General features: G+C 42.9%; 1 protein-coding gene across 1 annotated transcript in view; it reads left to right on the top strand.

Moving 5' to 3' along the window:
* Positions 1-2,442: 2,442 nt before the first annotated feature.
* The window catches only part of pde4d (phosphodiesterase 4D, cAMP-specific), a 135,701-nt gene continuing 124,634 nt past the window's right edge, over positions 2,443-13,509 (top strand). The window contains exon 1 of the mRNA XM_044025701.1: positions 2,443-5,387. Within this exon, the coding sequence (XP_043881636.1) occupies positions 5,086-5,387 (302 nt within the window). The 5' untranslated portion in view covers positions 2,443-5,085. The remainder of the gene's footprint in view (positions 5,388-13,509) is intronic.

Here is a 13,509-nt window from a genome sequence, read left to right as displayed (position 1 = left end):
AATAAAATCGTTTTTTAATCAGATTGCCTAGGTTGTGCTGGAAAAAAAGGATATTAGAAACTTTATATTGCACATTCTTATAGCCTCTGTATGAACTCTACGCTTAAACAGTAATGGAAAAAGGCAGCCTAAATGCTCTGTGTTCTAAGGGATAAACACATGTACCTAATAAAGTGGCTGATGAGAATACAGCAGAATACAATATGTCAGATGGCAAGCGGAAATGAACTGTTCAACTATTTAAATTTCTATGTAGTTGTAGAATAAAGATATGTGGCTATACTTTGATCGATCCTTAGCATGGGGTGACGTGTGGAATTGGTCTATGTGCAGGACAGTTTAACGTTGAGAAATTGCAAGGCTGATACATGTGTACACCAGCCTTTAGTTGAGGTCTCTGCAAAGTTCCAACGTATACTGAAAGAATTCTAACATTGTGTCGTGACTGAGAAACTACTTACTGCGAATTGACCGGGTCGGGCTGACGACCTGCTCTATTTAATAAGGTCAGTATTGGCGCAGACAGCAGTCAGGTGTAATCACTAAGTATCGACTGCCCTTATCTCAATCGTGACTCTCTTATTCCAAATAAACATACGTGGTAGGAAAAAAACGTGGGTAAGAATAAAGTGATCTCATTATACTAACAGCTAACAGATATGTGCTGTCAGCATGTAACTTTTGGTGATTTATGTTGTTGTGTCCATGTTGTTAGTCTGCCTCTTCGCCACTTGTATTCATAAAAAGTAAAGATGGTAGATAGCTGCTGGCCGCTGATGCTAAAACAGTCGGGGGACGAGCAAAGGAGAGGGAGAGCATTTTAGCGGCTCACCAACGATAAAGAGCGATGGCCGAATCAGACCACTGCCATAGAGCGGGATGAGAGCAAGCTCAGAAGAAGGAGAGATGGGAAGCAGGTTCCTCTAACTAACATAAATATCTTGTTTATTTTACATGCTTTTATTGTGATGTGTAAGATGTCTACTCCAGCTGTTTCCGTTCTCGTGAAGAGCACCAGAGGTCACTGTAGGGGTCAAATATCTTTAGGCTGTCTGGTGCCGCGATAAACTGTCCAATCTCTGCGGATATACGGTGAACTCTGGCTGCTGCTTGAAAGCGACACTATTCTGCAAAGTACACAGAGATTCATGTGGAGCGGAGAGGCTTAGGCCTGGTTCACACTACATGTGTGGTGTGTATGTCGCCGCTGCAGGCACTGACTGTGGCGTGTGTGTTCACACTGGCCGTGTGTCTTCTGGTCTCCACCAATATTTGGTGTGTATGACTTAGGTTTCTGATTTAGCTCTGACTTAAATGGGCGGAGAAAGAGAAAGAATATAGAGAAAATGACATATAATATTTATGTTTTTCATGGATTCAGATTTGGCCTAGACACTAAAGTCGCGCTCACACCAGCCCTTCTAATTCAAATCCTAGTTTGTTTGCTTGGAAAGTCCGGTTCATTTGGGGAGGTGTGAATGTGCAACCGAACACTGGTCCGCCTGAAACGTTGGTCTCGGTTCGCTTCAAGTAAACCAAATGCAGGAAGCGGACTACAGTGCAGGGCATTGTGGGTATGCACAACCAAAACATACGGATATGCAGAACGATAGCCGGGAGAAATGTGTCGTATGTTCACGTAAAAACCATAGCACTTGATGCAGCTCCAGATTTTGGTCTCATGTAGAGGAAACATGTTGTCCTGCATTAACATCTGCAATAACAGATGAGCCAGTTTTCTTGTTCGTTGTTGTCTCGTCTTCTCCTTCTCCAAGTAATTCTTGATGTAGGCGAGGAGGGGAATACGTTTCTCAAAAGGTGCGAAAGTGTGAAAGCAAACTGGGAGCGGCTGAATGTTGCAACCCCCATTTGAACCGAGTCTAGCGGACTATTAGGTGTGAATACGACTTAAAACTACCTTAACAGGTGTCGGTTTTAATGTAATATGGATGGTAGAATGTCAATATCATTATCTATTTGTCTATTTTTGCAAAAAAGGCAAAACAAAGTAAAAAATGGGGCCCATCTGGTATATTGTTTGGTTCAGCTAAATCCCAGTGCATGCTGGGATGTCGTCTTCCTTGTGACCTTGTTAAGAAACAAAGGCATGGAAAATAAACGCAATGAATAATGATGAAGGTTCAGGTAAGTCCTCAGTGTACAGTATTCATTTCTGCAGCGGCGTGTGGTGTATCCTTGGGGGTCGTGCAGCTACAGGGCTGGCCCTTTTTCAAAGAACTTGACCCGGCATGTTATGTCTTTTAAATTGAATGTACTGATTATATCCGGGATCTTTTCTTCCCATACGGTTTAAACACAGTCTCTACTATTGTACTGAAAGGATGTTGGTCAGTCTGTGTGCATGCGAGCTGAGGCAGAACTCTTCCCTGTAGACAGACCTGTGTTGCAATAATGTAACTGCACTAAATCGATTGAATACTTTTCTTTATTTGCCACTGTGAATTATAGGGCAATTCCAGCCATGTACATCTGTACACAATTTATTTTCTTCATCATCCAAACATCCAAATACATTTCATTTTACAGTCAAGTCAATAGGACATGCACAGATGCCTTAAGGCTGTATGTTTTACATGAAAAGGGCCAGGAAACAGTTTATCATTTAAAAGAAAAATGTTTATTAATGAATGAATAGTAAGATTTAGTATAGGTTAATGTTGACCAAACCACCACAGGAGGACCTCGGTGCTAATGCATGCGTGACACACCTGTTCTCTTTGCTGTGTGGTGCTCTCCTGCCACCATTACACTTACCTGCCACTTCTGTTTTCAGTCTCTTTGTTGCTGAGAAGATTACACTTCTGCTGTTAATGCAGGAGCGATTTCATTCCCCACACAAGAGAAATGGGCTGTGGGGCAATAGGAGGAGGAGGAGGAGGCACAAAAGCAGCTAGAATCACAACACATGAGGGGCAATTAAGCAATATGACGTTTGACATATGAATCTCCTTTGGAAAACACGGGGACTGACACACGTCCTGTAATGACGCTGAATTACTGTAAATGTGAGCCGCATGTGTGTCTTAAAGTAGCTTTTGGTGAGATTTGCTGCCTCTGTTTTGGGTTTTTTTGGGAACAGAAACATTGTTTGCGTGTCGTGTTCTTCATTGGAAAACAGGCTCTGTCAAGCAATACTATCAGACCTGACTGAGCGATCGTGTGTATGCAAGGGGTAGAAAGGGTTAAGAAGTGTTTATCCCATCACTCGCAGCAGCAGCAGCAGCAGCGTTGCCGTTGCCTCCCTCCGTCCTGATATGCAATTAACCACTTCCTGTGTTGTGCACGAGAACGTCACTGAGCTACACAAGATCTAAACCCTGCTCTACAGAGAAATACACAGAGGCGTGTGTGGCTGATAGACTTAATCAGCATTGTGTGAACTTATTTGACAATGATTCGAATGTAATGGACATTTATTAGCACTGTTCTTAACAACAGGTTACAAAGTGCTTAACAGTCCCATCAAGCCTACCTAGGAAAGAGAGAAGCCCAACAGTTCACAATGTGAGCCAACACCAGGTGCAACGTGCAGGTGGTGCAGGTGGTGAGGCTTAGCCAGAGCCGCGGTGTAGCACAGACAGGCAACAGACAGATAAAGTGGAGGGATTTCCAAGCTGCACTTGATATTGAACAGAATATAAATTCGATATATATGTAACACTGGGAAACCAAAAACCTACACCAACTCGTCACGTAGAATGAAAGTGGATATCATAGGGGATGCACACTCGACTGCGCGACACAGCACAACAAAAACTGGCATTGCAGAAATACTCTGGCTGCAACGCAGGGATCAAAAACTCTGTGTGAGAAGATGTGCAGCCGTCTGCCTCGGTCGGTTGGGGTGAGAGGGAAAATAGGAGGACGGAGGAGAAGCCAGCTGGGTGAATTTTAGAATCCATTTTAAAATCTTGACCCTAACTTTTAGAGCGTTGCATGGTCTAACTCCTCCATACACCTCTGATCTGCTACAGCTTCACACCCCGGTCAGCAGGTCAGATGTTACCTAGACTGTGGAGTGCTCTCCCCTTTTCCCTTAGACACTGTTGTCGCTTTTAAAAAGCAGTTCAAAACTTTTCTTTTTATTCAGGCTTTTAGTATTGTTTTATTCTTTTTTTAATGTGTTTGTTATTCTGATTTTTGCTTAAACTATCAGTATTTTATGTATTTCACTTGCAAAGTAAAATATACTTATTTAAAAAGAGAAGAGTTATAAGGAAAGATGAGAGGTTTAAAAAGCCTTTCAAAATTCCTAATTTGGCAAAATCATAGCAAGTGTTTTAAAACCCTTTTCAGTGAGGCTCACATTTTATTTGGACTTGTTGGATCATTACACTGGCTCTTTGTTGTAATAGGCTGTGATTTGGCCACCTGGCTCTCTGCCCACTCCCACCTCCTGCTTTCCACTCATGGAGGATTTCAGGGGAGGTGCTTGGGTGGGTCCCTCATGTTTAATACATTATCCTGTACCCTATATCCCGTTGCCGCATGTTCCTCCCGCTGATTTGAGATGGGGAAGAAGAGTTGTCACATCCGGGAGGTTTTACGCGCGCCGTGCGTCAAGGTAACCACAGCCGCGGGGGTTACGGGAGGTTGCACGTTGTTGTGAGGGGACCATCGGCCCGCGTGGACTCTTCCGTTAGTGTTCACTGCCGCATGGACACGAGCACCTTTGCTGAAATGGGCGTGTGCGGAGAAACCGGGAAGCAAACCGAAGCCAAACTCGTGTGAGAGTCTCGGTCTCAGTCGGGGGGGACAAATGTCCACCTCGTGAAGAGCAAGTGGATCCATGTTCTGTCCAATGTGTCCCAGCAGGACGGAGCAGACAAAGTTGATGGAGTTAAAGTCATTACAAAGAACAACAACTAACCGGATATGAAGCACCCAGAGTAACTAAAAAGTTGTCTCTAGCACTTCTACGCTTTTAATTTATATGTCATTTTTTGGCACAATATTTTGCAGTTTTACAAACCTGCCGAGTATCCCGCAATCACCCCCAGCTAAAAAGAAATCAAAACGAAAACATACTTATTTGTTTAGTTTTAAACCATCGCGGAGGGGAGGATGGACCCTGCGTGCGGCAAAGTGGGGACAGCGTCTTTGGTCGCCGGCGGCGGAACCGGCGTGAGTGCGAAGGCGCCCAAACATCTGTGGAGGCAGCAGAACCAGACTGCGCTCTCTCCGCTCCACCACCACGCGCTGGTAGTGCGCAAGAACGACCGAGTGAGACAAAGAGGCTTTTCGGACACCGAGCGATATCTCAACCCGAGGAACATGGATCGGACTTACGCAGTGGACACGGGGCACCGACCCGGGCTGAAGAAATCCAGGATGTCGTGGCCGTCGTCGTTTCAAGGTCTTCGACGGTAAGGGCAGAGAGAGAGAGAGAAAAAAAAGCAGTACTGCTTTTCTTCTTCATCTTGTTTCTTTTTTTCTTCTTAATTTCCCTCGGTGAAGATGGGCGTTGTTTGCGCGACACACACGCGCGAGGAAGGGAGAAGACTTTTGGCTCGAATTTAGTCCCAACTTTGGGAAGATTATACCTCCTTATTTATCCTTTATGTTTTCACCACTTTTTGTACGAAGGAGTTAAAATCTGTCAAGTGTGCGCGGTGCTGCTGTAGTGACAAAGAGAGGATGGAGAAACTACTGTATGTGCTCGTCACTCGATGCATAAACGGATCAAAAAACAACAAGACATATGTACACACACACACACACACACACACGCGCGCGTATACAATCCCTCCTTTCATCCCTTAAAGCACAACTTGTGTCTTTTAATAATATGATTTATAGTGATGGCGTTTACAGCGGATTTAAATGAGGCATTTCATTTAAGGTCAGGGATATGTGTCAACCTGGAAAAAAAAAGAGATGGGTTCATTCCTCAAACAAGATACGCAATTAGACAAAGTCATTTATTTTTACGTTAATATCTGAGTGTTTGTCCATATCTGGCAGCAGGGGCAGAATCTCAAAGCTCACTGTGTTTTTGTGTGTGTGTGTGTGTGTACAGTGTGTGTATGTGTGTACGTGTGTGTGCGCGCGTGTGTGTGGAACAGAAAGAAAAATCCACAATCAAGCTTTTGAGATCCCTCCATCCAAGGATCAGTACAGGAACCAGGATTTATCATCATTTTCATATGTTTCATAGCTCCTCCTCAGAGATGACATGACATTGAAATCAGATTATTGTTATTATTATATCACACTATGTTGTTGTTGTTGTTGTTATGTGACTATTATGATACACATGTAGCCAGATAAGCAGCCCTCTTTGTATTGGTTACAGTAGATTGCGGTGACGTTGTCGTTCACGTGCAATATTGTAGTTTTGTTGTAAAACACGTGTCGGTCAGCCTGTGTGTCTCAAACAAATAATAAGTCAAATAATGTTTTTGGCTATAACGACCCTCCACACAAATGTAGCATTTCCTTACTGTTATGGGAGCCCCTTTTTTATAGGAGCTCAGCAAGCTCCCCCCCCACCATGTTTCACAAACTCTGCAGTGAGGAAACGTAGAAGCTGTTGTGAAAGGTGATACATGTCTCCCTGTGCGTTTTAATTATATTATGTTAATGGGGTAGCAGAGCATCACGTGAATGGCAGTGGACCCGGACTTGGCTTTCTGCTGCTCCCCTTCTCACTTTTCCCTCGCGCTGAATAAGTGTTAAGACAATTCACCGGACCGTTTTATAATTGAACGAAAACATTGTTATCAAGGGCTGTTACCAAAGGCACAATTAAATTAAGAAAGACTGGACTGGTAGCAGCAGCCACACTAGCAGCAGCAGCAGCAGTGCTGTCACTGCTTCTATATTAGTTTGGTTTGTTAACAAAAAAAAAAAAAAAATCAATCTCTGATTTATCCCGTTACTGGATCATCAATAGTATTTACTCTCAGTGGCTACTTTATTAGGTACACAGGCCATTCAATTGTTGGGAGTGGCACCAAGTGCAGTCTTGGTGGTTGCAATGGGCGGCTATTTGAGTCGGCTTTCTGTGATCCCAAACCTGCCTGGTTCCTTATACATTGACCTCTGGCATCAACAAGGAATCTCTTCCCAGCAAGCTGCTCTTTGTTGGACGGTTCTCTATAAAGTTGTGTGTGAATATTCCAATAGATCAGTGGGTTCTGAAACGCTTGGATTAACCCGTTTGGCACCAACAACCACACCACTTTCCTATAGTGCCCACATTTTCCTCACTACTTTTTTTTTCTTAACATGTTGACAGTTTTCTGAGTGTGAAAGGTATTTGTGTGTGTGTGTGTGTGTGCTATTCGTAGGAGGTGCATCCCCCATGTCCCCCACCAATTACACCCCTGCGAGGCAATCTTGAGTAATGACAAAAGAGACATATGGGAGTGAAAGGGAGGCGTTAATCAACAATAGCAAGTCACAGGAAAGCCATCCTGTATGTGCTGTATAAATGAGCATATCATGTACAGGGAAACACCTCGTATCTGTAGGATAATGTGTGGTGATCTTAAGGGATTTGGACCTATTTTAATGTCATGTAGCTCGAGTGTGTCTAATCACTGAAACTAAACTGGTCCTTGTGAAGGAGAGAGATGCACCACATTAACGCTAATCCACAGTGACTAAATTATTTGAAATGACACTCATAATATTATGACTCACGACACATGACAGCCACTGGGATAATCTTATCGCGTGCGAGTGCTGGTTCTTCTGATGTCGTTCGCTGATGAGCACCGGAACGAGAAAAACGGCTTCCAATATAACAACCGTAATGTTTGCAGTAACAAACCTTACTGTTTTTATTAAAGCCTTGCCTGCATGTAGACGAGGATAAAAGCAGCTCGGCACTTAGACAGCCTGGGTGTGTGGGGAAATGTTTCTGCTCTAATTACTCACTTGTTCTGGGAAGGAGAGCGAGAAAGAAGGGAGGGGAAAAAAATATAACCAGCTGAAATGAAATCTGAGAAGGTCACCTCGGCTCTCATGCTCAAGTGACTGCTGTGGATGCAAGTCTCTGTCAGGTGTTCAAATTCATTCTTCTGTGTTTCATACATTTTGGCCCAGGTATGAGTGAAACTCACCTGCAGGTCCAGTCATCGGTCTACTACAGAAAGGGCACTGTCTGTCTGTCTGTCTGGCTGACGGACAGAATGCTCCCTGTCACAGTGCAGAACAGTCACATGGTAGCCGGGGAGAGGAAAGCAGGAAAGGGGGGACGGACGGAGGGAGGGAGTGATGAGAGCACAGATGGAAGTGACATTGCAAAGTGGTGTGCTGGACTAAATCATCCATGTAATGGCAAGATATTGTATTGAAATGATGCATTGTGCCAATAAAGTCAAGTGTAACAGGAGGACGGTTGTGCGTTTCAGCCACATTCACAACACTTTTTCACATTTGCTTCAGGAGGATAATTAGCACTTACATTAACCAAAACAAATTACATTTCACACAGGAGGCTAATTACGTAAGAGGCACATTGCACTCCAGCACCTCTATAGGAACACTCACACCAGGCTAAATCAAATTGTGCTTGTTGTTTGCGCGGCACACTTTTATTTGCCGTGGTACAGAAAGGTCATTTTGGTTGTGTTTTTATGTGCATCTGCTGCGGTTTGTGTTTCTGTAACTCTTTTTTATTTTTTTATTTTTTTATTGTCCTCTCACACTGTGGTCAGCAGAAACTTCCGTCTGCTGTGCGTATCATTAAATTTGTACAGCCTGTGTCAGTGGTAGGGGCTGTAATATTCCAGCCATATGATGACAGATTGTTCATAATAACTATGCTGGTGATTATTCGATGCACATCATATTTCAGGATATTGAGAGCAGCAGCAGCAGCATCAGCTGTGCTGTGTGAAAGCTGCGTTGTAAAGTGATATACCTCTGACTCGACGTGATGCAAGTGTCATTTTGTGGAATTTACATTCACCCAAACACTATAAAATAGCACGTTATTGGGGGAAAAAAAAAGGCGACTGTTTCATAAAACATTTCTGGACATAACTTTTGCAAACCTTCTCTATATCGTCGGTGCTTGACAAGGTGCAGTAAAATCCTTGGCCACTTTTTTTTAGGATTGGATTGTCACCAATTTCTTCAAGATAAAGAACTTTTGCCTCGGGTGGGCAACCCGGTATCATTGAGAGACTTTCATGGTTTTAGCTGCCCGCTGTGTACTGTCGTGAAATGGAAAAAGGAATGATTGTGTCGGGTGTCATTAATGAGGCCCTTGCACACTAATTGTGATAAAACAGTGTGTACTGTGCAAAAGTCTTAAGCCATAATGAATAAATGAAGCAATTATGGCATAAAGTATTGCCTTAATAATTATTTATCAATCACTTTATTGGACCTACCCCTACACTTGATCAGTGGCATGATCCTGGCTTTCTTAAACCTGGAGTGGAACCTAAATAATGACGCTGGTGAAATCTGTGTTTGTCCTTTAGTCCATTTTATTGGAGACATGCTTGAGCTTCACATACACATGCCGTACGAGTTATAACACCGAGATACAGTGTAAGACTTTTGCACAGTACTGCGAATTTCAAGGCATGTGAAACACAATGTGATAACGTTTGAAAAAGTTCATCGTCTAATGCTTTATCCTCCACATGAGGGGGCGCTGGGGCCAATCCCTGCAGACCATAGGGCGAAAGGTGGGGTCACACCCGGGACAGGACACCAGTCTAAGAGTTCTTGGTCCATCTCCGGGCCGAGTGAAAACATTAATGAAATGGATGGATTTAACATCTAGCAATGCTGGTGCTCGTTGTACTTAAATGGATAAATGGAAAATTCAAATATAACTAGATACATTAGTACTGAAACAGCGTACAAACGTACAGATGTAATATGTAAGCTCTGCATTAAAACATCTGAAAATGCAGAGACTTAGGTTATAGATTTTGTTGAAGTGTAGCCAGATCATTTAAATCCGTGTTAAGACAACAGAACATTTTTGTTTTGGTTGCCTTTTAGTTGATGTCGTCCACTTTCCCAGTCTCTGCTATAACCCTCTCTGAAATGTCGGAGTGAGGACGGACATATTCAATTCTTTTATGTAGCCGGTGTATTGTCTTTTATTTATTTATTTACTGTGTGCATTTGTCACCAGTGCATCACGACTACTGAATCTTTACCTGTGAAGTGTGGGGGCGCTTCAGGGTCGGAACAACAATTCTCATTGCTTCCCGATGTCATCAGGCGAGGTCTTTTGTTATTGTTTGAGAGATGCCTGGTGGCAGAAACCACATACGGAGCATTTAACTGCCCTCAGGGTGTACTTTTAGGATGTCTGTTGGACAGTTTGGATGTTTCAGGCAGGGCCCCATTTGAAACCGATGTGTGCAAACGACGTTTGCACTTCTGTATCTGTAGCAGAAGCAGAGAAATACTTCACCTGATGCTTTTTTTACACCGTAGCTCATCCAACACCTCCTCTGCATTCTTAATCCACCAAGAGGCTGCGACACAGAGATGACATTTTAACCAAGTTGGAGCAAGACGGTGTGTACTTGTATCGCACCTTCATACATTTGATGACCACTCAAAGCACTTTACACTAGTTGTGCTATTCATCCCATTTGTTATGAGATGCACAATGGGTATACATGTGTAAACAGGCACCTGACTGACCAATGCAGTAAACAAAACAAACAACCTTAAATCACCAATCACCCACCGAGCCTGTCACAAAAGAGTGGTTCTGACATATAGGAGCATTAATGGATCATTTTCAGAGAAGCAGTGCACCATGCATTTGGCTTTGAATATCAAATAAGTTGCTGATGTAAATCCATATTTAAGTTGTTTGACAGCTAGATAAAAAAAAAAAAAAGAAAGAAATAAGCCCATTATTAAAGAGGCTTTAATAATTGATGCTACATTACAAAACGCAATCTCAGAACAACTAGTACAGAGGAAGCTCATCTGCTTGGTCGCTGCTGGCAAATTAATTCAGAAAAGTAATTCACTGGCATTACAATGTCAGAAAACATCTTTGGTAAGAAACCTGGTTTTTCATGACGAAGAATCAAAGAGAATACCCTAAAATCCCTGCGAAAGAATGCAAATCAAATGAAATCAGTGACATTTTGTCATATTTTAAGATGTGTTTTTGATTCTGATCAACCTTCCCAAATAACAAGGCTGCTACATGTCACATTTCTTGACTTGGAAAAACTTGCAAGCTGCTAGTCAGATCCACATGACATATTTCCTTATTTAAACAGACGGATCTAAACTTCTGGGGCAGTGTCCCTGTTGAAAGCTAATAAGAGGAGCCAGCTTGTTGCTCAACACGTACAGTTGATATCAATCTTGTGTATAGGGAGAGACGGCAAATCTTTTCTTCGGAGGACTTTAGACATTTCTTTGTTTGCCCGAGGAGCTGGTTTGGCACCAGGTCCAGTAGCCCCAAGGTAAAAACGCATAATTCAAACGTGTCACAGTCCAGGCTGGGCCTCGGTGCTGCTCACGGCTTCTGTGAGACCTCAGCAAGAATCTAGAGCATCCTTTGATGGGGAGATGGCATTTCTCCAATCCCTCCTCTGCCTGTCTCCACCATGGGAACTCTGCGGGGGGGGGTTTCTGTATCTGTGGAGATGTCAGCGAGAAGGAAGATCAACATTTGGTGATTCAGTATGTGGAAAACAAAATGTCAAAACAAAAAAGGAGTGAAGGGAGACGAGATGGAAGGTGCTCAGTCTGGACATTTTGCCCCATCAGGTGCATCAGATTGGAAAGCAATACCCCATGTCCTCTCAATCTGCATCGTATTTTATGGTTGATTTTTCTTTAGCCGGTCCTGCTCCTCCTACTGTGACTGCCGTTGCCAGTGAGGTTTTTAGCCAGTATGAAGCGTAACCCCCTGGCTATGTCATTAGATCCCAAGAGTGCTTGTGAGCGAGGCAGAACCTGCTATTGGGTATGTGGCTATATATAGCCCCAGTCACAGCTGTAATCACTGTCACACCTCATAGGCTGCTACAGAAGTAGCACAATACACATCTACTTTTATGGATTTACCCGTTCAACTTGTCCAGAATGGGCTAATGGCCGCTTCCCCTGACTCGGTGCTAAACTTTTCATTAGCGGAGATCATCAAACGTCATGGAGTCTGGTTAAACGAGTAATAATCTCCCACTCTGTGACAGTCCCCGTTTAGCTGTATCGGAGAATATAAGAAAAGGCAGAGCTGATGGTGTTCTGTGAAAACGGTCTCCTCGCCAGTTTCTTATGGTTGGATGTACAATGAACGGCGTATCGAGTACGTTCCTCTGAGACTCATTGAGGCTTTGAAAGATGAGCGGGTGCATTAGGGTGTTATTTTGCAGACGTATGGCAGGGGGAGTCCATTCTTTTGTCTGGCAATCACAAGTACTCAGGAGAAAGCCAAAAGGTCGTTCATCACACAGGATGTGTTGGATTTGTGGGCAATACTGCAGGCCTGACCCATGTCAAAGGCTTGATGTTAAAAAAAGAAAATCCTGATGGGATAAAGAATTGATATCCATTTGATATAATAGCTGTCATCTATATATACAGTAAAAACAGTCTCAGTGTTTGTACAGCATGCAATGTGCATGCATGACCAAAAACACTGCAGGAGAAACCATAAAATACATTTCCCTTGGCAGCTACTCGGAATCCATTAGCATGTCTCTGCTATTCACCGTATTGACATTCTTTAAGTGTAAGTTGATTGAATGAATAGTTGCCCGACATCCATCTGAAACACCCGGCAACACAAACAGACCGAGACACACACGTCTTTATTCTCGTAATCGTAGGAGGTACTTCCTTTTTTTTTCTTTTTTTTCGCAGTGAGGGTAAACACAAAAGACACTTAAGCTATTAAACAAACAGTATGTGCAGTCATCATATGTTGAAGGGACTCTTAAATGGCTGCATTTTGATCCCTGGGTGAATTAGATAATGAATTATTTCTGGAGAATACCAATAAAATTGTCTCTGTGAAAGTGAATGACCTTAAAAAAAAAAAAAAAAATACACGTAACCCCTGTAATTTAAGAAAAGAACTAAATGTTTGTGTGTCTAAGTTGTGTCACACAAGGCTTGTGGTCGTCCCTAATTGTCAGAGGTTACTAAATATACATTAGGGATGTACAATATTGGACCATTTGCCAGTATCTCATACTGTGTACTTTTTTCCCTGCACCCAAATACAGAGGTCATTTCATTTTGTCTCTAGTTAAATTAACATATTATTTTGCCCACACATTTCACAGCACATGGAGATATATGTTTTAAGATAAAATAAATACACGTACAAAAATCCTGCATCCCTATTATAGCAGCGAGTCTAATTATGTTGTGAGAGGGGGCCGCACAGTTGGTGTAGTGGTTAGTACTCTTGTCCTTGCAGCAAGAAGTTTCAATCGGCTTGGAACAAGGGCCTTTGTGCATGGAGTTTGCATGTTCTCTCTGTGTGTGCGTGGGTTTCCTCCGGTTTCCTCCCACAGACCAAAAACA

Source organism: Solea senegalensis, linkage group LG5 (genome assembly GCF_019176455.1).
Source record: "Solea senegalensis isolate Sse05_10M linkage group LG5, IFAPA_SoseM_1, whole genome shotgun sequence".
Lineage (NCBI taxonomy): Eukaryota > Metazoa > Chordata > Actinopteri > Pleuronectiformes > Soleidae > Solea > Solea senegalensis.
The sequence above is the reverse complement of the archived record's forward strand: the minus strand, read 5'-3'. Positions and strand labels throughout refer to the sequence as shown.